We start from the raw sequence: 26,185 nt of genomic DNA on the forward strand, positions 1-26,185 counted from the left end.
AGAGTTTCAGGGAGGACATGTAGATGTTAAAGAGAATAGGGGAAAGGGGTGATCCTTGAGGGACACCGCAAGATGGAGTCCAAGGAGTGGACATGGTGCCATTTGATGTTCATATATGTCATTTGTTAAACAGTTATTTCTTAGGTTTTTAATTTTTGAGTCGAAATACTGTGCTAAATCGTTTGCTGAGGGTAGTTTAATGTTATGCATGAGTTGAGTGTAGCGTGTAGTGTCAAATAAATTCGTAACCAAGTTGAACAGCTCTTTTGTATTGATTCCATTTGAGCTAGTATTAGATGTGTTGATTTTGGCTGAGTAAAAAGCTTTACGTTTTTCTAGCTGCTTGTTTTATTGTTGCTTTGTAGTTCCAGGCAGAGAGACTGAGGAGAGGTGAGCCGGGGACGCCGAAGGGAGGAGGACTAAGGAAGCAGGCAGATCGGGGTCGCGGCGAGAGTTAGCTCCGCCCACCCCCGCGCGTCACAGGTCGCATCGGCCCGGGCTCCCCTTAAGAGGAAGGGAGCCGGGACACGAGGCGAACTGCAGAGGCGATTCTTGTAGCTGTAGCTGCTTGTTTTATTGTTGCTTTGTAGTTCCAGGCAGAGAGACTGAGGAGAGGTGAGCCGGGGACGCCGAAGGGAGGAGGACTAAGGAAGCAGGCAGATCGGGGTCGCGGCGAGAGTTAGCTCCGCCCACCCCCGCGCGTCACAGGTCGCATCGGCCCGGGCTCCCCTTAAGAGGAAGGGAGCCAACGGCGCCCAGCCGTTCGGCGCGCGGCGAAGGCGAGCGGTAAAGGCGCTCGCCTTAGTGAGAGCGCCTTTGCGAAGGAGCCTTGAGAAGGAGCCCAGGCAGCCCAGCAACAAACCTAACTTTAACTTTAAAAAAAAAAAATTGTTGTTTCTTCTCACTATTTTCTTCTTTCTCTAACTTTTAGGCTTCTCATTCTTCTCTCTCTCTCTCAACCCTTCAGCTTGTCATCCTTCTCTCTCTCTCTCTACTCTTTCAGCTAGCTGCAAGCCGAAAGCCACTCTCAACCACCGAGGGACCATAGGAACAAGGAGAAAGAAATGGAGGCTACAGGAACCCAGCAGAGCTACCCAGTTTACTGCGTCGAGTGTCATATGTATGACTACCTCCCCTCCGGGAGGCGGGCATACATATGCGGTCGGTGTCAGGAACTGGAAAGCCTGAGGATGGAGGTCGGCAGACTGAGGGTCAAGGTCCAGGAACTGGAGGGACTGGAGGAACTGCGCAACACAGAGGAGACGAGCTGGCCAACCGAGGACACAGACGGAGCAGGCCTCATTGTGGACCAGGTGAGGGACCTCGAGAAATTCATCGAGGAGGCCTATAGGAAGGTGGAAGGACAGGACCAGCAGCTGCACAGACGGATGTCGGCAGACGAGACCCAGGATCCACAAGGCGAAACCGAGGAAGGACCTAGCGGAGGAACCACACAAGAGGAGGAGACCGTGACTCACCGAGACCCCGAGGGTGAGACACCACACTACACCGAGGACACGGACCTGAGACAGAGGAGGTTGCTGAGGAAAGGGAAGTCTGCTATTGTGGTAGGAGACTCGATCTTGAGAGAGGTAGATAGTCACGTAGCTGGAGGAAGGGAGGACCGGCTAGTGACTTGTCTCCCAGGGGCCAAGACACGAGACGTCTCTGATAGGATCGAGAGGATCCTGGATGGAGCAGAGACAGAGGAGACAGCGGTGATAATCCACGTCGGAACGAATGATGTGAGCCGGAGGAACTTCAGCATGGCCACGCTGACTGACCAGTTCAGGGTCCTGGGACGAAAACTGAAGCGGAATACCCGGAGGGTAGCATTCTCAGAGATCCTACCTGTACCGAGAGCAGATGCAAAGAGGCAGGCAGACCTCCAGGCTGTGAATGCATGGTTGAGGAGATGGTGCCAGGAGGAGGGCTTCCACTTTGTGAGGAACTGGACGTCCTTCTGGGGAAAGAGTAAGCTCTACCGGCGGGATGGCCTGCACCTGAGCACAGAGGGAACTAGACTACTGGCTGCCAATGTGAGGAAGGAGATCGAGAGGGCTTTAAACTGAGGAGAGGGGGAAAGCCGACAGCTGATCTGATGTTGACGCTTCGGACAACAGTATCCAGAACAGATACTGAACGGGCTGACTGCAAGGAAGAAGTAGAGGGACCGGTGGATCTCATGATCAGACAGCGAGGGAAACAACAGGTAAAGGGAGCTTGCTGGGAGAAGGAGGAGACTGAGGGGCATGGAGACACAGGGGGACTGGATGGCAAGAAAGCGAAAGCTGAGGGCATTATAGGGGCTAAACAAGGCGAGGGGGATCGAACAGAGGCCGGGGCCCAGGAGGGGGCAAGAAAACCCAGAGGAAAAGCGGAGAAGTGGAGTGGCGGAAATGTGGGGAAGCTGAAAGCTACAAGGGTAAAGGCGGAGGGCAAAGCAGAAGTACAGGGAACAGGAGAGGCGGCCCAGGTGAATGCAGAGGTGAATGCAGAGGTGGAGGAAAAACGACGAGACCTGCGGTGCTTCTACACAAATGCAAGAAGCCTCAGGGCCAAGATGGGTGAACTAGAGGTCGTGGCCAAGGGGGAAGACCTGGATATAATTGGAATTACAGAAACATGGTGGACTGAGGAGAATCAATGGGATGTGGCGCTGACGGGGTACAAGCTCTACAGGAGGGACAGGACCCACAAGAAGGGGGGAGGCATAGCACTATATATAAAGAACTCTATCGACTCAGTCGGGATGGATATGGCAAAGAAGGCAGAGGGGCTGGAATCGCTATGGGTCAAATTGCCGGGAAACAAGGGTGCAGACATAAAACTGGGGATGTACTATCGCCCACCTAGTACGCCAGAAGGAGTCGGACACGACTTGGAAGCTGAACTGAGACAGGAGTGCAGGACTGGAAATGTAACAGTGATGGGGGACTTTAACTACCCGGGGATAGACTGGAGTACGGGTCACTCCAACTGCACTAGGGAAACAGGATTTGTAGAAGCTGTGAGGGACTGCTTCATGGAGCAACTGGTCAGGGAACCGACGCGAGGGAGTGCTACTCTTGACCTCATCCTGAACGGATTAGGGGGGCCTGCAAGCGGGGTAGAAGTGGGAGGACCACTAGGCAACAGTGACCACAATGCGATCAGATTCACATTAGAAAGGGGGACACCCATAGTAAGGAGGACCGCAACAACTGCGCTCAACTTCAAGAAAGGGAACTATGTTGCTATGAGGAAAATGGTGGGGAAGAAGCTCAGAAATATCTTTAAGATGGAGACTGTGGAAAGCGCCTGGACCCTATTCAGGGACACCCTGCAAGAAGCACAAAAAATGTACGTCCCCAATTTCAGGAAAGGCTGCAAGAACAAGCGGTCAAAGGACCCGATTTGGATCTCAGCAGAAGTAAAGAGGGCAATAAATGACAAAAAAGTATCCTTCCGGAGATGGAAAAAGGACCCAACGGAGGAAAACCACCAGGCGCACAGGAAATGCCAAAAAGAATGCCACCGAGAGGTTAGAAAAGCAAAAGGGAAATACGAAGAGGGGCTGGCCAGGGAGGCAAAAAACTTCAAGGCATTCTTCAGTTACATAAAGGGGAAACGACCAGCGAGAGAGGAGGTGGGGCCGTTGGACGATGGGGATAGGAAGGGAGTGATTAAGGAGGATAAAGAGGTAGCTGAGAGGTTGAACACGTTCTTCTCGTCGGTTTTCACGAGAGAGGACACATCTAATATACCGGACTCAGAGGAGCTCATGAGTGGGGAACAGGCTGAAAAATTGGAACACATAGAGGTAAGTAAGGAGGATGTCCTCAAACAGATAGACAGGTTAAAATGCGGCAAATCACCGGGTCCGGACGGGATCCACCCAAGGGTTCTGAAGGAACTAAGACAGGAAATAGCGGGCACAATCCAGCATGTTTGTAACCTATCCTTGAAAACTGGAGAGGTACCAAAGGACTGGAAATTGGCAAATGTCACACCTATCTTCAAGAAGGGATCGAGGGGTGACCCTGGGAACTACAGGCCGGTGAGCCTGACTTCAATTGTAGGGAAGATGGTGGAAGCTATGATCAAGGACGGCATTTGCGAGCACATTGAAAGAAATGGTCTACTGAGAACAAGCCAGCACGGATTCTGTAAGGGAAGGTCGTGCTTAACGAACCTTCTGTACTTCTTTGAGGGAATAAGCAGTCGGGTGGACAATGGGGAACCCATCGACATCATTTACCTCGATTTTCAAAAGGCTTTCGACAAGGTGCCACATGAAAGACTGCTTAGGAAGCTGTGGAACCACGGGGTGGGAGGAGATGTGCACAGATGGATCGAGCACTGGTTGTCGGGTAGACTGCAGAGGGTTGGAGTAAAGGGCCAATATTCTGACTGGCGGGGAGTCACAAGCTGTGTGCCACAGGGATCGGTGCTGGGGCCGTTACTCTTCAACATATTTATCAATGACCTGGAAAAAGAGGCAAAGTGCGAGGTCATAAAATTTGCAGATGATACCAAACTGTGCGGCAGAGTTAGGTCCAGGGAGGAGTGTGAGGACCTGCAAAGGGACCTGGAGAAGCTGGAGGACTGGGCAGACAAATGGCAAATGCGCTTCAATGTGGAAAAATGCAAGGTCATGCATATAGGGAAAAAGAACCCGTTGTTCAACTACAAAATGGGGGGGGCATTGTTGGGAGACAGCAGACTTGAGAGAGACTTGGGTGTGCTGGTGGATGCATCACTGAAGCCATCTGCACAGTGCGCAGCAGCCTCGAAAAAAGCCAACAGGATGCTGGGCATCATAAAGAGGGGCATCACAACCAGGACGCGGGAAGTCATCATGCCATTGTATCGAGCGATGGTGCGTCCGCATCTGGAATACTGCGTGCAGTATTGGTCGCCATACCTCAAGAAGGACATGGCGGTGCTTGAGAGAGTCCAAAGGAGAGCGACGAAACTGGTAAGAGGGCTGGAACACTGCCCATACGCCGAGAGGTTGGATAAGCTGGGGCTCTTCTCCCTGGAAAAAAGGAGGCTCAGGGGAGATATGATAGAGACCTTCAAGATCATGAGGGGCATAGAGAGGGTGGATAGGGACAGATTCTTCAGACTGAAGGGGACAACAGGTACGAGGGGGCACTCGGAGAAACTGAAGGGAGATAGGTTCAAAACAAATGCAAGGAAGTTTTTTTTCACCCAGAGGGTCGTGGACACTTGGAATGCGCTGCCGGAGGAGGTGGTCGGGCAGAGTACGGTACAGGGATTCAAACAGGGATTGGACGGATTCCTGAGGGATAAAGGGATCGTGGGATACTGAGAGAAGTATCCAGGAAATAAGTATAGAAACCCGACCAGGTCGTGCATGTGCAAAACCGGAGGGTTAGGACTTCGATGGGAAGATAGGACTTCAATGGGAAACCAGGGTGGCAAGGGGGCCCCTTCTGATGATTCAGACAGGTGACCTGTTTGGGCCGCCGCGGGAGCGGACTGCTGGGCATGATGGACCTATGGTCTGACCCGGCGGAGGCACTGCTTATGTTCTTATGTTCTTATGTTCTTTCTTCAGTTATTGTAGATTTTTATGTTGGATTTCCAGTTGTTCCGGTCTGACAAGTTTCCCGTTTTCTTCCAAATTCTTTCCAATTGTCTTACTAATTGTTTCATTTTTAGAAGTTCGGTGTTAAACCATTTGTTATATATTTGAGTAGTTTTTGCTATTTCGTTTAGGGGCAATTTTATCTATAATGGATGTGCTAGTTTTTATCTAGTGGTCCCAAAAATCAACCTCTTCTCCTATCTCCGCTTGTAGTTCATATTGCGACCAATATTCCTCTGGATTGATATGATCCCTTGTGAGATGTTCTCTATTTATCTTTGGATGTGTTTTGGATTTTAAATCGGTCCAAGTTAAATTGAAATAAGTAAAATGATCGGACCAGATATCGTGACACCAGGTACCATCAGATAGAGAGTTAGAAGGGTCTGAAAACTCCTTTGTTGCCATAGCTACCACATCTAAATGATGGCCTTTTTCATGATATATCAAGGGTTGAAAAGTTTAACGGTGTGTGACAGGGATCCGGCTAGGCCTAATAAAGCCAAGGGAAAAGCTCCTGTAAGTATCACTAAAGTTCCAGTGACTAAGTGGAAGAAACATCCTGGGTATAGTGGAAATCCTGTGCACAATGTCAAGAGTGAGCCTGCCCCTTTAAAAGTTCACAGAGCTCAGGCAGGAACTAGAAGGACAGGGCTCTTTAAGAATTTAGCTGACTCTGCTGTTAGGAGGCGTGGTTGCTGGCCGAGTCTCCCTTTTTCTGAGCTTCCCTTGTCAGAAGGAGAAGAGAGGCAGCTGGGACTGGAAGCTGAGGAAAAGCTGAGAAGGAAGTCAGCTGGAGCAGCTAACTTATGGCCAGCACAGGAAGGTTCTCACATGGAGTGGGAAATGGAAAACCCTGAAGTACAATTTGAGGTTTGTGATATGGACTGGCTGGAGAACAATGTTATGTCTCATGGGGAAGAGCACCCCATGGAATGGGAGTAGGTTTGGAAAGCCTGAATTTTCTTTTCCTTTGTGAAGGGTTTTTCCTTTTTGGAGTTTTGTGTTTTGAAAGTATTTTTATACACTGTTTTGAACCTGTGCTGGGAGCTACAGAATTTACCTTGATCTTATATGATTGGAAAGAGTGGCAACACCTGTAGGAGAACCGGCCTCTCTGCTCCTACTAAGGGGAATTGCTGTTCAAGGTTACTACAAACATAATTAATGCCAATACTGGTAAAAGCCTTATATCCTAAACCATTACCAGAGGCATGAACTGTTCTATCTTACCTTGAAGGTGGCATATAGGATGAACTGTATTTTGTGTTATTATTGTTTTGAATTTATCTCTGAAAGCACAGCCGGTGCTGGGATTAGAACTTGCGGTGTATGAGAAAAGAAGCAGCAGAGAAAACTGGAATGTTTGGTTTTTTATTGATGCCAAATTTTGACCTTTTTGTTTGGAACTTTCATTGATGTTCAATAAAAGTGTAATATTTGGACAAACCAGGCCATTTTGGTGTGCAATTAATCTGTTTCTTGGTCCCACAAACTCAGATTTTCCAAATAATTTAACAGTAAACACACACATTGGGTCCCCCTGGCATAGACAGAAATATTGGGCCCCTGCCGGCATAGGAAGCAAGATTGGCAATGGCAACTGCAAGCGGTGCTCAGCCCAAAGCTTCCCTCCCAGGTAGAAACAGGAAGCTATGTCAGAGGGGAAGCTTTGGGCTGAGCAACGCTTACAGTTCCCGTATGTTCGGATTCCAAAGCAGCGTTCAGATTCCAGGGCATTTATTTATTTATTTTTTAAAAAAATTCAGATTCCAAGTTATTCGAGTTCTGGGGTATTCAGATTCCGAGGTACCACTGTACCCCCAAAACAAAAATGGTTAAATCTATAAAAGGCAATAAAAGGCAAACATCACTGTTCAATTCTCTCTCTATAAGCACTTACACATCTTAATACAAAATGGTTGGAAAAGACATTTTGAGATTGTTTTTCTGAATTCAGTCAGGATTAGGGAAACACCACAAATCTATGAACTCTGCTGTTTCTCCATTCCAAAACTGTTTTTAACTTGAACTCCCAGCAGCCTCACAGCTTATAAAATACACATAACAAGTAGAGACATTGTAAGGTAAGACTGCAAAGTCAGCAATTAAAAAACTGGTTATAATCACCACATGACTTCCTGGACTATGACCCACAGGGGCCTACTTCATCTCAGACTAGCATTTATGTATTCCATTCCTGTACTCAAGTGAAGAATAAAGACAAAATGCATCCCCCCTCCAAATCTATATAACCACCCAAGTGGCCAAACTTTGCAAGAAGACAAGTGGTCTGCATGACAATTACAATTCCTGTTCAAGCTTGAGCAGCTATGGAATCAGATGCTCACACATCTCATTTTGATTAGTCTTGCTGAAAAATGCTAATCTTGCCCCTCCTCGATGAGGCTTTCCCTTTCTGCTGAAACACCGCAGTAATAAACATCCTATAGATAACAATAAACAACTTTATCTGGTTTAAAAAATTAAGCACTTCAGTTAATACAGTCTAGTCTTAAACACTCTCTATGAATTGTGATCTCTTACAATAATTGCTTGCTTGACAAAATATCTCTTTATAAAGCACATTGGGCCCGATTTACTTTTTGTTTTTTTAGCCACATCTCTTTTTGGGGAATAACAAAGCTTAGTAAATCAGGTCTTCTTGCAAGGACATATTGTTTTCATGTTCTCTCTTGTAATGCAATTAGCTGGGCAGCTATGAACCATTTCTTGAAAACAATTATGATAAAAGACATTCATACCAATGATTAAATCCATTCTATAGCTAAACATATTTTATGTATCCCATAATTTCCAATAACCTTCATCAATTACTTGAACTCATTAGGAGTAATGTGATATTCTGAATGTTTTTTTTTAAATGACAATATACACTTTATAATTCAGAATATAGAGTGTATAACCTTTCCTATCATCAGATTTGTTGAGTAAAGTGGTGTGGTAATAGAAATAAAACAAAGAAATAAGATGATAGCTTTTTATTAGAATAACAATACTTATTTGGATAGTTCTTCAAGGCAATACCTTATTCTTCAGATCAGAAATGAGCAAATAATGAAAAATATCAGAATGTACTGTATATGTGAAATATAAAAGCACTCTCATGGGAAAAAGTAAGCGTGGGTGGGGAGAAGAGACAGGGAAAGATTAATAGATGATCAGAGGGTGACAAAGCTGTATAATTTTATGGTTTATAATGTGATGGAAAACCCAGATCTTTATTAAGTCCTGTCTGGTGGGCATGAAATGATTTCATCATTTTAACTTCAAGGGTTTTATGTTCTTGTTCTCACTATAAAGTCATTCATGCAATGCTTTGATCTTGCAAAATGCTATTCTAGTGCCATGTAGTCCTGAACACTAGGGTTAGACATCTGAACCCGCAAGTTGCTTGCAGAATGATATAATTCTTCTTTCAATTCTGCCTCCTTCCAGTAGGCTTGTTCCTGTCCCCTTAGTTTATCTTCTTCTAACAAGTTGTTCAGATGTGTTTTATTATTATTATTTTTATGTCATTTTAGGTAGGAGGCTCAGTGCCCAGAGGTTTCCTCTTGTTAGGACCTCTGCCTGTGAGAAGATGCAGACTCCGCAGCAGAAGTCTGCTGCTAGCAGGATCAGCCCTCAGGGACACCTGTATAGCCAGACTGTTGTAATATTTTTGGAGTTTGGGGACCATCCTCTGAGTAGCTGCTCTCATCCCTGATTTATAAGGAGCTTGAGCACAGGCTGTTTGGCTCTTTCCTGGCCTAGCCAGGATTAATAGTGGGCCGACTGCATGGTTCTCTCCCCCCCCCTCTTCGCAGTGAGACAGTTTCCAGAAGTTGAGGCTCAGTCCGACGTTGGTATGACTGGCAGCCCAAAGATGAAGTTTATAGTGCAAGCTTGTGAGGCAGAGCTCTTCTCCATTTGTCCAGTTGCACTTCTGAGCTGAGGCAGGCAGGAATCACATGACAAAGTCAATAAGGCTATTATAGTCTATGAGGAAAATGGGGGGGGAGGTCTGAAAAAGTTATATTTGAGGGTTTATCAAGCCAGACCTAGGGTCCCTCCTCTAAAACCATTTCCCTGTAGTTTATGTACTTCAGGGGAGCCCTCCCTTTAGGCTATTTTTGATGTAAATTTGCTGATGGTGGCAATCACGGATTTTAAGGGGACAACAGAAAAAGAGAGCTGACCTCAAAAATAGAACTGTACAAAAGAAGAGGTTAGAGAAATATTGAAACCAACCAATAGTTACGTTTATTAAAACATAAGTAAAAACATTGATAAAGTTCTAGGTCTTAAAAAAGACCATATACAATCCAACAAAGGAATCCTAGAAATGTCTCTACCAGGATCCGGGTTTCAGCAACTAGAGTTGCCTTCCTCAGGGGACAATATGTAAACTGTAAATAAATAGAACATGGAAATGAAACATAGTAAAAAATATAACAACATATCAAAAAACATCAAACACAAAAAAGTAATTAAAAACAATCCAAAAACATATAGCATAGAATGAGCATCAGTAAAACCAGATCATATACCGTATTTTCACGCATATAACGCGCGCGTTATACGCGTTTTTACCTACCGCGCATACCCCTCGCGCGTTATATGCGTGAGCGCGGTATACGAAAGTTTTAAAACATAGTTCCCACCCCGCCCGACGCCCGATTCACCCCCCCCAGCAGGACCACTCGCACCCCCACCCCGAACGACCACTCGCACGCGCTCCCACCCGCACCCGCATCCACGATCGGAGCAAGAGGGAGCCCAAGCCCTCTTGCCCGGCCGACTCCCCGACGTCCGATACATCCCCCCCCCCGGCAGGACCACTCGCACCCCCACCCCGAAGGACCGCCGACTTCCCGACAATATCGGGCCAGAAGGGAGCCCAAACCCTCCTGGCCACGGCGACCCCCTAACCCCACCCCGCACTACATTACGGGCAGGAGGGATCCCAGGCCCTCCTGCCCTCGACGCAAACCCCCCTCCCCCCCAACGACCGTCCCCCCCCCCCAAGAACCTCCGACCGCCCCCCCAGCCGACCCGCGACCCCCCTGGCCGACCCCCACGACCCCCCCACCCCCCTTCCCCGTACCTTTGGAAGTTGGCCGGACAGACGGGAGCCAAACCCGCCTGTCCGGCAGGCAGCCAACGAAGGAATGAGGCCGGATTGGCCCATCCGTCCTAAAGCTCCGCCTACTGGTGGGGCCTAAGGCGCGTGGGCCAATCAGAATAGGCCCTGGAGCCTTAGGTCCCACCTGGGGGCGCGGCCTGAGGCACATGGTCGGGTTGGGCCCATGTGCCTCAGGCCGCGCCCCCAGGTGGGACCTAAGGCTCCAGGGCCTATTCTGATTGGCCCACGCGCCTTAGGCCCCACCAGTAGGCGGAGCTTTAGGACGGATGGGCCAATCCGGCCTCATTCCTTCGTTGGCTGCCTGCCGGACAGGCGGGTTTGGCTCCCGTCTGTCCGGCCAACTACCAAAGGTACGGGGAAGGGGGGTGGGGGGGTCGTGGGGGTCGCCAGGGGGGTCGCGGGTCGGCTGGGGGGGCGGTCGGAGGTTCTTGGGGGGGGCGGTCGTTGGGGGGGAGGGGGGTTTGCGTCGAGGGCAGGAGGGCCTGGGATCCCTCCTGCCCGTAATGTAGTGCGGGGTGGGGTTAGGGGGTCGCCGTGGCCAGGAGGGTTTGGGCTCCCTTCTGGCCCAACTACCAAAGGTACGGGGAAGGGGGGTGGGGGCGTCGTGGGGGTCGCCAGGGGGGTCGCGGGTCGGCTGGGGGGCGGTCGGAGGTTCTTGGGGGGGGCGGTCGTTGGGGGGGAGGGGGGTTTGCGTCGAGGGCAGGAGGGCCTGGGATCCCTCCTGCCCGTAATGTAGTGCGGGGTGGGGGTAGGGGGTCGCCGTGGCCAGGAGGGTTTGGGCTCCCTCCTGGCCCGATATTGTCGGGGAGTCGGCGGTCCTTCGGGGTGGGGGTGCGAATGGTCCTGCCGGGGGGGGGATGAATCGGACGTCGGGGGGGGGTGAACGGAGAGTCGGGACAGCGCACGGAGAGGCGGGGCAGTGCACGGAAGTCAGGGGGGGTGAACGGAGAGTCGGGACAGCGCACGGAAAGTCAGGGCAGTGCATGGAAGTCAGGGGGGGGTGAACGGAGAGTCGGGACAGCGCACGGAGAGGCGGGGCAGTGCACGGAAGTCAGGGGGGGTGAACGGAGAGTCGGGACAGCGCACGGAGAGGCGGGGCAGTGCACGGAAGTCAGGGGGGGTGAACGGAGAGTCGGGACAGCGCACGGAGAGGCGGGGCAGTGCACGGAAGTCAGGGGGGTGAACGGAGAGTCGGGCAGCATGCGCGGTATAATCGTGAGCGCGTTATACCAAAGTTTTTGTGCTTATCATCGTGATTTCTGCGCGCTATACACGTGTGCGCGTTTTATACGGGTGCGTGTTATTTGCGTGAAAATACGGTAAGCCATAGGAGCTAAAACATAAGCAGGAAAAATGTTAAGAAAGCATAGTTTAAGTATAAAAAGTAAATCAAGTGCAAATGATCAAAAAGCATGATTGAATAAAACATGCATCAATGAAACACAGCAGCACTCCTAAAATAAAAACAAATGTGTTAAGATACAGTTATGTATCAAAAGTTATGGAAAAAGATAATTGTTCATATTGGAAAATAATAAAAATTTAGAAATTAAAAAGATAATGTAAATTTGAAACAATCTTTTTTTCTGCAGCCTCTATGTGCCTCAAAACCCCTCGCTATTGCATAAAATTGATAGATATGGACCCCTCAGGCCTTCATACTCCTGTATCAAGCCAAGTTTGTGCTGGATGGTCAAGCTTTACCCCATGGAGTGTCCATGTGCTCTGGGGCACACGGAGGAGGGGAGGGGCAGGAGCCTTGAGTTCAGCCTCCTCTGAGTCCTTCAGGGCTAGGGATCCACAGGAAGCTTGATCCTAATAGAAGCAATTTCCAAAGCCCTCCAAAAGAGATTTGACTAAGCATAGGTGCATGGACACTGTAGAGCCCAGGAGGACCTTCAGGGAGTCCCTGTCAGGGTCATTGAGACCTGTTCAAGACTTTACCATGGATTTTGTGAGCTTAATATGAAATGCTTTAACAAACTGTTGGGGTCCCCCAGCATCTGCTGAAGGCATAACACTGGGGGTGGCACCGGGGATTAGTCCTCGGCCCACGCGAGTTGCAGACGAGTACCCAGAGCTGGACCAGGTTGTCCAGTCTGACATCGACTGAGTGAATGAAAGGTCCATGTCTTTATTGTGCCAGGACGCAGTTTCCCTGGAGGAGTCCAGTTCTCTGCTTGAGACCAGCGGACAAGAATTAGTGGTTGCCCTGGACTAGGGGGAAGACAGTGCAGTGGCTCAGAGCTCCTGGGCTTAATAGTTAATTTGTTATGTGAATTGCAGCTGGATTTTCCACCAGCATCTACGTCACTGCTCAATTATGAGAAGCTCAGTGACTCCGACCACATTCTTTCCCTCGCATCCTGACATAATGAAGCTAGTTGCTAACTACTGGGAGTCTCCAGAAGGGTCCTGGTGAGTAGCCAAGACTATGGCCAAGCTTTACCCCATGGCTCCAGATTTTCAACAGCAATTTGTTCAGTCAAAGGTGGATTCGTTGGTAGCACAAGTCACCAAGCAGAATTCCCTACCTAGTGAAGGAGGTGTGATGTTGAAGGATACTCAGGACCACAAGGTGAATGTGGTTCTCAAGAGGCAATTTGAAATGCTTTAGCCTTAGGAATTAAAGTGGCAGCCACAGCTTCCTTTGTGGCACTGGCTTGGCACACTCGGCTAGCTTGGGTCCCGGCATAAGAGGCAGACAAGGACCCGCAGATGATCCTTTCTAGGGTAAATTATATAGCATACGTTATGTATGACATCTTAAGAGACATGACCAAAGTGTCAGCCTATTCTATCTCCGACGGATGCTTTGGATTAGACAATAGGCAGGAGACTTGGCTTCTAAGGCCATCCTCAGCAAACTTCCCTTCAAGGGTCAGGTGCTATTTGGAAATGGTATGGATGAGCTGATGGCCAGTGTTACAGACAATCACCCTAAGGCCTTGCCAGACAGCAGACCCAAGATTCAGTTCTTAGTGGGAGGCCAAGCAATGCAGAGGTCCTTTCAGGGATCACAGCAGAAGTTCAGTGGGGGCAGAAGGCAGCAAGCCTCTGACTCTTGCCCCTCTTCAGCCTCCAAGAAAGCACAATGATGCCAGGTCAGTGACCGCACCCCCCAGGTAGGGTGCAGGCTGTTGGCTTACTGGAGGGTCTGGGCACAGATAGGTGCAGATTGTTGGGTCCTGGAGGTTATTCAAGAAGGTTACAAGATTGAGTTCTGTGTCCCCCTTCCGAACTTCTTTGTAGATTAGAATCCTCAACTCTTTAATAAAAATGATGTTAAAAAAAAATCCTCAGTCCTCTTAGAGAGAGGAAGAGATAATGGCTACTGCAGATGGGCAGACTAGATGGTCCATTTGGCCTTTATGTACCATCATGTTTCTATGTTTCCTCAATCTCCGCACCTTAGAGCCAGTTCTGGACAAAGACTAGGGATCAGGCAGATGCTCCATATACTTCAAAGTGCCAAAGATAGGCTCAGATGACTGGAGATTAATTCTGTATCTCAAGTTAGTGAATGCTGTGCTGAAAGTATTGCACTTCTACATGGAAACCTTTTATTCGGTCATTGCAGCAGTGGCACCTGGGGAATTTCTTGCCTCGATTTGATGGAGACCTATCTTCACGTTCCCATTTTTCTAGCTCCCAGGAGGTACTTACAGTTCCATGTAATGAAGTAGCATTTCCAGTTCTCCACTCTCCTCTTTAGCCTTGTCACGGCACCTCCCACCTTAACCAAGGCAGGGATCCAAGTACACCCATATTTGGACGATTGGCTGGTCAAAGCCCTGTCCAAGGAAGAGGGTGAACTGTTAGGCTCAAGAGTGGAATTCCTTCTCCTTCTATAAAGGAGATTCAAACCAAACTCGAGAGATTCACTGAATTAGATTTTGAATCACAGCACAACCAGAAATATGGTCAGCATTTAACCCTTTTACCATAATTTGGGAAGATGTTTGACACTTCATATTTTAACATATCATCTGTATTACAGATTTCATTGCTACAGCAAATGTTATGAGATGGTTAACTCTCTTTCACTATTGGCAGGAAAATTTATATGGAATATGCACTGGGTTTAAAGTGGCTCCACCAGTGGATTCCTTTTTGAATTTCAGATTTTGACAGTAAATTGTCTATATAAGTCAATAAGCAGTCAAAGCCCAGTAATATCTTTTCAGAATGAAACCACAAAATGGTCACCTTATCAATAGCCTAGTCTCATTATGTTTTTAATACATGTTCATTACTGTATCTTGCAATGTTAATGTTGTTTTTAGACTTAGGGCTAGATACTATAACTTTTTTTTTTAATGGGAGAAAATCGTCCTTACTTAGATTTCATACCATTTGCTGTAGCAATGAAATCTGTAATACAGATGATAAGTTAAAATAAGAAGTGTCAACACTTCTTCCCAAATTATGGTTAGAAGGGTTACTTGCTGACCATATTTTTGGTTGTGTTGTGATTCAAAATCTAATTCAGTGAATCTCTTGATTTTTGGTTTGAGATTCTTTTTTAGAACGGGAAGGAATTCCAGGTCTAGTTCTTGTCTTTTTTAGCTGTAGCTCAAGATTAATGCACAGTAGGTGTTTTTCAACTTCAGAGTTCTTCCTGACTAACGGGGTCAATACTAAGCATGCAGGGGTCAGCATTTCTTTAAACCCTGACTGCCACTAGTAAAATTATACTGAGATATTCAGTGCTGAGTCATGTCTGGGCACTGACATTAAATATCTGGATTCATGAACAGACCTTGAAGTTATGCAGGTGCTAGATGATATTCAGTGCTGGTATCTGCATACCTCATAGAGCAAAGATAGAACTGCTTTTTAGGTAGGAATCTGCGCTAAATACGGTAAAACCTTGGATTGCAAATTACATGGTATGCAAGTGTTTTTGCAAGACAAGCAAAACATTTTATTAGATTTGAACTAGAGAATGACACGGGGAAAAATTCTGTCCCCGTCACCGCCCCGTCCCTGGACCACCATCCTCTGCACTGCTCCATCCCCGCTGTCCCTTTCACCACCCCGTCCCTATCTCTGCCGTCCCCTTCATCGCCCCGTCACCGCCCCGCTGTCTCTTTCACCGCCCCATCCCCATTCCCGTCCCCTTCTTCAGCGTCTTCTCCTCTCCATCCCCCCACCCCCAACACCCTTCACGTGGTCCAGCAGCTCCCTCCCGCCAGCCAGCCGTGCATTTCCCTCCCTCCCTCCTTTTTCCCTTACCTTTTCTTCTTAAAACTGGCGATTTCTATAAGGCTACGAGCTGTATTACAGCTGGAGTCTTGAAGTCGCGTCGCGTTGCCTGCTGGTAAAAGTCTCCTCTGACGCAACTTCCTGTTTCCGGTTGCATCGGAGGAGACATTGAGTTGCCTGCTAGAAGTCTCCTCCAATGCAACCGGAAACAGGAAGTTGCATCATAGGAGACTTTTACCAGCAGGCAACGCGACGCGACTTCAAGGCTCCGGCTGTAATACAGCTCGTAGCCTTATAGAAATCGCCAGTTTTAAGAAGAAAAGGAAGGAAGGAGATGCATGGACGGATGGCGGGAGAGAGTGGGCTGCCGGTTTGAACGCTCGTTCACCGCGCGTTCACTCCTTGTTCACCGCCCCTTGCTACCATTCACCACTCCACGGGGCGGTGAATGGCCTCGTCCCCGAACTCGCGGTGACCATTTTTTTTGGTCACCGTTTTGGCAGGTTACCCGCAGCTAAACGTGGCTAGCCGCGGGTAACCACCACCGTGTCACTCTCTAAGTTTGAACTTGATATACAAACAAGGTCTTGCAATACAAGTACATACAGTATTTTGTATTAAAGTTTTTGGTTGTGTAGCTTCCATTATTTCTTAATGGGAAATTTGCTTTGATGTATGAGTGTTTTGGATTACAAGTATGTTTTCGGAATGAATTATGCTCGCAAACCAAGGTTTTACTATATTGCCAATATCTTCTGGGTCTGCCAGTGGCTGGTATATTCAGTGCCAGTGCCTAGACTTGGCCAGGTACTGAATATCAAAGTTTTAAGTGATGCTGAATATCTGAGGATGACCCACTTTGCATGGGTTAAAAAAGCAAGAGCCTCTCCTGCCTGCTTGAGCCACTGAAAATCAACCCCTAAGATTTTACCTTAGTCAAAGAAGAGTGGGGAGCAATTCTACAACAAAGCATCTCCAGTTGGATACCCCAAAACTGCATGACTGCAATCAATTCTTAAAATATCTTAAAACGGCACCCGAGCGCCCAGGTTCCTTGAGAAAATACTAGCGTAATCTGTCATCGAAGCACCTAATGTTTATGCACTTGCAGTTACACCAGCCAGAAACTTGGCAGAACTGTTGGCATCTAATTGTGGCAGGGATGAGTGTAACTTACAGTATTCTATAAGTCACATGTTTAAGTGTGACCCTCTCACCCATGTATACATCCCTTTAGATTTATGCACTATGTCCCTGGTTTTGTATAGTGCAACCAAAACTGTGCACACAAATCTGTGTGCATTGTTGATTTGTGCATGCAACTTAATTACTTAAGCCAATTCGTGCGGATAATTGGCAATTCACAAGTAATAACTGTTAGTAATTGGCACAATTAGAATTTACGCACAACACTTCTCAAGCATTTTGTATAAAGCGGTGCATGTAAATTCTAGCAGGGGTGTCCAACCTTTTGGCTTCCCTGGGCCACATTGGCCGAAAAAAATGTTTCTGGGGCCGCACAAACGTGCAAACACTGCAGCAAGACAGAGGAGGGAGCTGGCAAGACGGTAAACACCTGGGGGCGGCAGAAGAAATCACTGCATCGCCCTCAACCGGGGCCGCGCAAAATGCTTCACGGGGCTGCAGGTTGGACACCCCTGTTCTAGTGTGTGGATCTTAAAAGGGGGTATGGACAGGCCATGGGCGTTTCTAAAAACTAGATACACTTATCTAATATACTTAATCCACACACACTTAGGCACCCGTATTTAGGCCTGGTTTTCATTCGCATCAATTGGTGCGCCTAATGTTAGTCACACACATAGACGCTAATGTGATTCTATAAACTGTACCTAACTTTTTGAGGTGTTTTACAGGATTGTGCTAAACGCTGTCCTTTTTTATGCCAGGTTTTATAGGCATCATATATAGAATAAGACCCTATGCAAGGTAGGTGTGCTGTTATAGAATAGCATTCAGGAGCCCTACTGCAGCTTTCACGGGCAAGTGGACACTGACATGTGTAACTGTTAGTATTCTATGGTCCTTATTTTAGAAGCTCCGTTCATAGTTTAGATGTTTAGATCTGGGAATAAAAATATCTACCTGTGATAAACTAATGAACCCAAATTTTAGAAAGATGATATTTAAACATCTGAATCACCAATATGTGCATAAGACAGAGGTGGGAAAACATGGTCCTCAAAGGCCATAACCCACTCGTGTTTTCAAGATTTACCTTATCATGACCGGGATACCAATCCAGTTGATAACCCGAAATTGGACGAACTACGATCGTTTAAATTTCCCTTTCTGGTGGGCAAATCTATGCTCCAGCTGTAGATATGAAAGAATGAATGCCGATAGTTTGGGGCACAGTAGTTCATTTAAATTGGTTTGGGGCCCATTGACATCTTACATTTCTTCACTATAGTAGGTCTTTGATTAGGAGTCAGTTTTTGTTTGTTTTCAAACACATCCAGGGAAAGGGGGGGGATTATTTCTGTCCTAATTTGTTCTTTGGGTATTTACACTTGGTGCAGGTGGGAGGATGGGAGGATATCATTAATTAGAATAGGGTAAGGTTTATGCAATAATCTATTTTTTTGTTTTATTGAATATTCATTGGGTGGGTGGGAGAAAATGGTTGGTTATTAATACTTATAAGTTGAATGTGCTTTTATTGCATTATTATGGGCTCCTTTTATGAAGGCGCGTTAGGGCCTTAACATGTGGAATAGCACACGCTACCCGCTACCGCCTCCTCTTGGCAGGCAGTAGTTTTTCTGCTAGCATGCGCTATAGCTCGCGCTAAAAACACTAGCGCACCTTCATAAAAGGAGCCCTATATGTTTCATTTTATGTATTGCACTGTTGAAGTTTGGAAAATCAATAAAGGATTAAAAAAAACAGATTTACACATGATTTCTCGCGACAAAGAAGTGACGTCATAGGGAGAGCCAAAGCCTGTGTGAACAACAGGTTGGAGATGCTGCTGGCACCAGCAAAGAGTTAGAGAGCTACGTGGGGGCGGAGAGAAAGAGAGATGCCAGCACCCCCACAAAGTCCACCCCCACCCCCCCTTACTGCTCCACTGCACTCCAGGATTCCTACCCTCAACTGAACACCCACCCTGACTTTCTTCCAAATCATTTCTCCTAATACAAACCCAACCTCTACCCAAACCCTTGGACCCTGCAGACACATTAGGACTTATCCAGATATAATCTCTGGTGGTGTAGTAGAATAAGGGCAGTGGTCTCCCGCTTTTTTTTTTTTGTAAATCTTTATTAGTTTTCAATTCTTTACAGTACAATACAATGAATTTAAATATAAACAAATCAAACAAAAGCACTTTAAATATACAAATATTTCAAAAACAAACTTTGCACCCCTCCTCCTCCCCTTAACTAATGAAAATAAAACCACATGTATAATTTCAATAAAATAGATATAATAAATAATAATTGTAATGTTTTCCTCCCTCCCTCCCTCCCATCCTGGATGTGTAAGGAGGTCAGATAAAAAGAAAAGGTACATGACAGCTATTGTGACTCAATAAATGATGTCAATGGGCTCCACACCCTTTCATATGCACTACTATATCCTAAAATTTCAGCATTCATTCTTTCATATTTATAGCTAGAACATAAGTTTGCCCACCAGAAAGTATAATTAAGTCGGTCATAACTCTTCCAGTTATGTGTTATCGTCTGGATGGCTATTCCCGTCATTATTAAGAAAAACTGGCCTCTGATCTTACTCTATCTGCTTTGGATGGCAACAATGACCCCTATCAGTAGGGGTTAGCCTTCCATGTATTGCTAGGAATCATAAACACCATAGGCAGAAAGGTAAGAATGGAAGGGGTCACTTCTATCTTATTCCACTGCATAAGCAAAGATTACCTCCAAGTAAGTCCTGGAGTGGCTGGAGAGTCCAGGAGCTGGGAGAAGGTTGGGTTTGGCTATATGAGTATCTTTGCATTGTGGGAAGGACTTAGAGGGAGATCAAATGGTACTCAGAAAAGGTAGGGAATCTTCTTGTGATTTGCTCATGGAATTAAGTGGATCAGAATTGATCTGATTAAGAAGATAGTCTGATCTCATGGGGGGGATATGAGTGGGGAGTAGGATTGGTTAGCCACATCAGTTGGATATTATTTTTTTTTTAATCACTTTGATGTTTTTAGTCTGAAATCCTCACATATAACTCCTGACATCTGCTTTGTTTTACTAAGAGATGCGTGTAGCATTTTTTTGTAATTCTTTCAAATGGTACTGAACCTTTAATGTGCTCTACTACCATATTTCATGATTTACCAATCTGTCTTAATATTTCATTGTCTTTCAGAAAAATGTGATGAACAACTGGTCTCTGGATTACCACATTCATCCTTCAGCAGTTCCTCAATTATGTCCGGCATCTATGCTCCAGGCTACGCTAAACTAAACAAGAGAGGAGGTAAGATATTCCCATCTGCAGCTGCAGTGTGATTTCTTCTTGTAAGTGGGTTATAATCAGGACATAATTTGTAGACCAAAAATAAGTTACACCATGAAGTCAAAGGAAAGGGCAGGCCAAGGATGGGAGCAACAGAAAAAAAAGTGATTCACTGGGAGTGGACTAAGATTCCAATTGATACAACTGCTTCATTGCAGTTTTCATTTGGTTTCAAAAACAAGTGTAATCTGTAGTCATCATTAAGGAAGTAATTTTAGAATGATATTTTAATGCATGTGTGACCATATATGTGTATACATGGGATCTTATAAAACACCATCTGGTATAAGGGTACAAGCCATGAGATGAAGGTGTATACTTTGCTGGTAGGCATACACAGGACAGAGTTGTGGCTAGTATTTTATAAAGATAAATAAGCACCTATTTGTTTATAATATTTAGCCCATAGATATACCTCTATAGGTGCCTACTCATAGTACCCTGTTGTACTCACAACAACTTTTATGTATAGCATTAAATAAATGCTTTGCAATTTACTGAGCACACAAAACTCCAGTAACCTGAAAAAGAAGAATATGGTCTAGAGGAAGGCTACTAAAATGGTTGATGGTGTTCATCAAAAGGCATACAGGGTGTGACAGGGAATACTTGGCAACCCAAGAAATCCCAAGGGAATAAGAGAACCTACCCTGTCACTGGGGAGAGAGAGAGCCAAAAACAGTAGCACTCAGCTAGAACCAAAAGCTGCAGGAAATAAAAACATTTCTGCATCAAAGTTGTATGTATCCTTATCTGAGGATCCTAACAGGCTGAGACAGTCCACAGATTCCATAGCTCCTGCTCTAGTTAGTGAGAAAAGAGGGGTAGGGAGGAGAAATCTTTCATAGATAAGCTACCAGAACACTGTGAGGCAGACAGGTAAAACCCCTATGTCTCAGCCAATGAAGAGCTCTGTTCCACCTGGGAGCCTCATTAAACAGGTAGGGGAACAGAGAGTGAGACAGATGGGTTCCCTTGCTCATGGGAAACTGAAGGAGAAGAGTTCTACTGCACAGGGGAAACTGAAAGAGACAGGCTCCATTACACATGGACAACTTAAGCAGGAAAGCAGCTTGCTTAAGCCCTCAGTAGCAGCCATTCATGGAAGGAAGGCTGAGAGAGAGATCATGGCTAGAGAAATTCTAAGGCTCAGTGAGGCTAGACATTCTACATGGGGTAGGAACCATATGCCAGAGGTCCACAATGTAGAAATGAATGTGAAGCAGAATGTGATAGAAGAATGTGTGGAATGTGATGAGAGTGTATCTGTTAGTACAAGAGACGATAGTAAATGTTATGGGAGCCAGGTGAAGATATAGGAGAGTTGCCTAGAGCCTGGTATGATTGATAGTTTCTCTTGAAAGCTGAATTAAAGAATGTCAGATTATATTCATGCTTATACTAGTAAACTCATGGTTAAGACTTTGTTAAAGACAAGGTGAGCCCAAGAAAGTTAGTTAAACCTAACAAACCTCCATCAGTGACAGTGTTGAATTTCTGTTACGTGTGGGTAAAGTTGCAGTATGGGGGAGGGAAGTCATTGACCCTTTCCTTTCCTGTTTGCTACTCCAAAAAAGCAGTACTATGCTATAAGAGTAATGCTAAGAAAGCAAACTTAAAAGCTTTGCTAGAAGGGTTAGGGGAGGGAATGCTATCTTATGATCTTTTATGGCTTATGATGTTGAGATAGATAGAAGAAAATATTGTGTCAGTATATATTTATTACCCTGCATCTGAGCCATAATAAATCAGGATTTGAGTTCCTGTTTTCCTTTCTATGCGCTGAACTACATCGAGTTGGGTTCGTTCTGTTAATTAGAAAGTCACTGTAGGAGGAGCAGAGGTATTTTAGTTTTTCATGGGCCACATAAATATTTTAGTCTCTGAAAACATAATTTATCCACCAATGGTGGGTTCTGCTCCTTTTGTCCCTGGGCAGATTTCCCATGGAAGCTGTAGAAAATGAATGGAGGGGCATAATAAAAAAAGAAGTCTAAGTCCCCTTTTGGACTAAGGCCTTAAACGTTGAAAGTAGAAGCAGGGAAAATGTCCATTATCAAAAAAAAACATCCAAAAGGAGTTTTTTAAAAAAAAAATAATGGCCTGCCTCTACGTTCAGCTGTTCTACGTTCTATGTTCAGTCCAAGCCCTCTTGCCCTGCGGCACCCTGACCTTCCCCGACTCGATGGGGCAAGAGGGAGCCCCGCGATCCCCAAACCCCCCCCGGGCCAAATCCGTTGGGGCCAGGAGGGAGCACAAGCCCTCCTGGCCCGAGACCCCCTCTAACCCCCACCCCCCACTAAAATATGGGCAAGAGGGATCCCAGGCCCTCCTGCCCTCGATGCAACCCCCCCCAACGACCGCCCCCAGAACCCCCGACTGGCCCCCCCACCAACCCGCGACCCCCCGCCGACCCCACAACTCCCACACCCCCCTTCCACGTACCTCAAAAAATGTTGGCTGGACGGATGCAGCTCCTGCACTTAATGCAGGAAGAGGCGGTCGGAGCATATAGCAAGTGATTTCCTGCACTTGTCGGCGCTCCGGCTGCTCTCTCCTGCCTCTCCCGCTGCCCTCTCTAGTCTCCCCCATGAAAAACCATATTGACAGTTTTTCAAGGTTCGCAAGAGTTCCTGGTTATTGGTTATGTTCTTCAAGTTTGATGTCATTTCTGTTTAGTCAATCATGTGGGGCATTATGGGATATAAATTTGGAAGTAGTATTCCTTCCTCAGTTAGCTCTTAGTCCGGTGCTGTCCCCGGTTTAGAAAGCCTATGCAGGTATGTTTAAGTAAAATTGATTGGTTATCACATGAATGTATGAATATCAGGTTAGATTAACAATGATTCAGGTGCTAGTTAATATAATGGTTTTAAACAAGGATTTTAATTAAAGTTTTGTTTTTAACAGAGTCCCCTCCTGATGAAGAGTATGAAATTTGAGTCGGGGGGCCAGGCATTGAACTAGCACGCATTTCAGCACTTTATTGCACTATTTGCACAAATTTTCACTAGTTTGCACAGTATTTCAATACCGCTGGGGCTACCAACTTTTTTCGCTCCTGCCAATTGATCTATTGTGGCAGGAGAAGAATAGGGACACGGAAGATATAGAAGGTCCCAACTTTCCCCCTGGCGGGTTTGAACACTGAATTATTGAACATTTGATTAGAACACTTCATTTTGAAATAGTCGTTTGACTTGAAATAGAGCTGTGATTTAATTGCTAATAGACCATTTTTTAGCACCATTTGTAGAATCTAGTCCTTAATTCTCATTTTACCATGCAGTATACATATGCTAGCACAGAAGCAGGTTAAAAAGTTTTGCAGTTAACATGTAGCAGAGACATTTCATGAGTAGAGGATAGAAGGCATTTGGCAGTTAAGCTGTGCCCAAATTCTATAAATGACACCTAAAGTTAGGTGTCTAGATCAGCTATGTGTGCCATTCTAGGCACCTAATAATTATTTAAAAAGCTTAATAGGTACCAATTATAATCTATTAGCATCTATTAGCTTAAATTAAAGTTAGCTGGATAGTAGGTGCCTAGATCAGTAGGCGTCTAGTTCAAGGCACCCATCAGAAAGTAGACATGGTTGGGGTAAATTATGGACATGCTTTTCATATAGGCACCTGTTTTGGACTTGGGCCCCAGTTTGTAGGCCAAGAAAACTCTGGCAAAAATAGAGGGTGCCTAAGGTTCAGATACCTACTGACACCCAAGTCTACTTTAGTGCAATTCTATGTTGTTGGTATGTGTTAGCGACTCTTGTTCAAGTCCTAGTGACTTGATAATGATATCAAGTTTTTGTGCAGGATAATAATAATAATAATAATAACTTTATTCTTATATACCGCCAACAATCTTGCAACTTCTAGGCGGTTTACAATAAAGAGAAACTGTACATACAGCAAATTACAGGGTATAGCAGTGTACATCTGATAATGGGAACCTTAATGATAATAACAACAGTTCGTATGCTACAGGGCCTTGAAGTGCCATGCGGCTTACAAAGAATTAGAAAAATTCCATAAATTGATTGGGCTATTCATAGTTTGTGATTGGGGTTAACGGTTTACAAATTCAGTTTTGGGGATGATATTGCAAAGGGGCTATTGTTCTGGTTCATTACCTAGGTGTTTCGAGTACAGGTACGTTTTTAGGTGTTTCCTAAATTCTCCATAGTCGTTTGTGTGAGTAATTAGTTTTTCTAAGTCTTTGCCCCATAAGGCTGCTTGATATGATAGAAGTTGTTGGTGGTATCTCTTATATTTGCATCCTCTAGCCGGTGGGGAGACGAACTTCAGGTGTGTACTTCTCTCATGTCTGTTGGATGGGAATGAGAAGAGGTCTGTTATGTATTTAGGGGCTAGACCATATAGTACCTTGAAGCTGAAACATCCCAGCTTGAACTTCGTGCGTGCCTCCATTGGCAGCCAGTGCAGGAGTTGGTAGGAAGGGGTTATGTGATCGGACTTCTTCAACCCGAAGATCAGCCTGACTGCTGCGTTTTGTATCAGTTGCAGTCTTTGCATTTGCTTCTGGGGGATTGCCAGGTGGGTAATGTTACAATAGTCAAGGTGACTTAGTATAAGGGATTGTACTAGGATTCTGAATGCTGGAGCGTGGAAGTATGCTCTAATGGACCTAAGGAGTAGATTTCTTCTGCACTGTATAAATTCGATATTGTCAATGTTGTCATATCAAATGCGGTCTTCCACCTCCAACATTGCCCATTTGATGCTGCCTAGATGGGTTGTACATCATTAGACTGACATATCCGCTGAAACCTGTCCTCCTTGGGAGGCCCTGCTGGTAGTGAAACTACCGACGACATAGATTTTAGCTTCACAGATGTGTGCAAGCCCCAGTAACACGACAAGCCTATGCACCATGCCTAATTTAAGATTGGGGTACGCTTTGTGCCACATTCCCCTGCACCAATCCCTACACTTTCATATCCCATTTGTTTATAACCTTTTATGTTCCTTTTCTCCACAAACTGTAGTGCTCCCTCTTTTCCTCACATTCCACTTCCCTTCCCAAGTAAAGTTTGTCTGGTTTCTTTGGGTTATGTTTATTACTTGTTGTTCGTTCCCCATTTATATTTATATTATTTTTAATTTACAACGCTTCAAATTTTATGATTAGCGTTCAATCAAATTTTAATAAACTATGAAATTATGCTTATGTTTTAGGCGCTGTTTATAGAATTGGAGCCTCACTGCATAATGTGGCATTAATGCAGGAACACTTACCACTTCTTAATAAAGAGGAACTAAGGAACATATTCTATAAATGGTGCCTTAAGTTAGGCATCTAACTTAAGTGGAAAATGCTTTTTAAGAAAATAAATAATAGAATTTTAAAAAAATGTAGGCGCCTGCTGGCACCTGCATCATGGCAGCAGAGGCGCTTTACGATGCCTAACACCAATGTAGGTGTGGCTAACGCTGGAAATGGCATTAGACGTCGTAAAGTGCCTTCTTAGCCGCTATTCATGTGAAAGGTAGGTGCTGGAAATGTAGGCCTTGAAAACCCTGGCCTGCATTTCCGGCACCTACCTTTCATGAAGCAGTGATTCTATAAACAGTGCTATTGCATGACTGATATGCGATCAGCAGCCATTTTGTGGGCGGTTCCCGCAAACGACACCATTTATAGAATTCAGGCCTAAGTACATCCATGTTAACCAGGAACAGGTACCATGCATTAATCTGAATTTTAAT

The 26,185-nt window shown here is 45.7% G+C and overlaps 1 protein-coding gene across 3 annotated transcripts in view; it reads left to right on the forward strand.

The window, feature by feature from the left end:
• The window catches only part of CNTNAP2 (contactin associated protein 2), a 2,440,986-nt gene that overhangs the window by 537,275 nt on the left and 1,877,526 nt on the right, over positions 1-26,185 (forward strand). For 2 of the 3 annotated variants that reach the window (XM_033930311.1, XM_033930310.1), the window contains exon 2: positions 20,304-20,414. In XM_033930311.1, coding sequence (XP_033786202.1) covers positions 20,304-20,414 — 111 coding nt within the window. Of the gene's footprint in view, positions 1-6,365; positions 6,470-20,303; positions 20,415-26,185 lie in introns of those variants that run through there. The other variant, XM_033930313.1, reaches the window with a different exon arrangement.

This window comes from Geotrypetes seraphini, chromosome 2 (assembly GCF_902459505.1).
Source record: "Geotrypetes seraphini chromosome 2, aGeoSer1.1, whole genome shotgun sequence".
Lineage (NCBI taxonomy): Eukaryota > Metazoa > Chordata > Amphibia > Gymnophiona > Dermophiidae > Geotrypetes > Geotrypetes seraphini.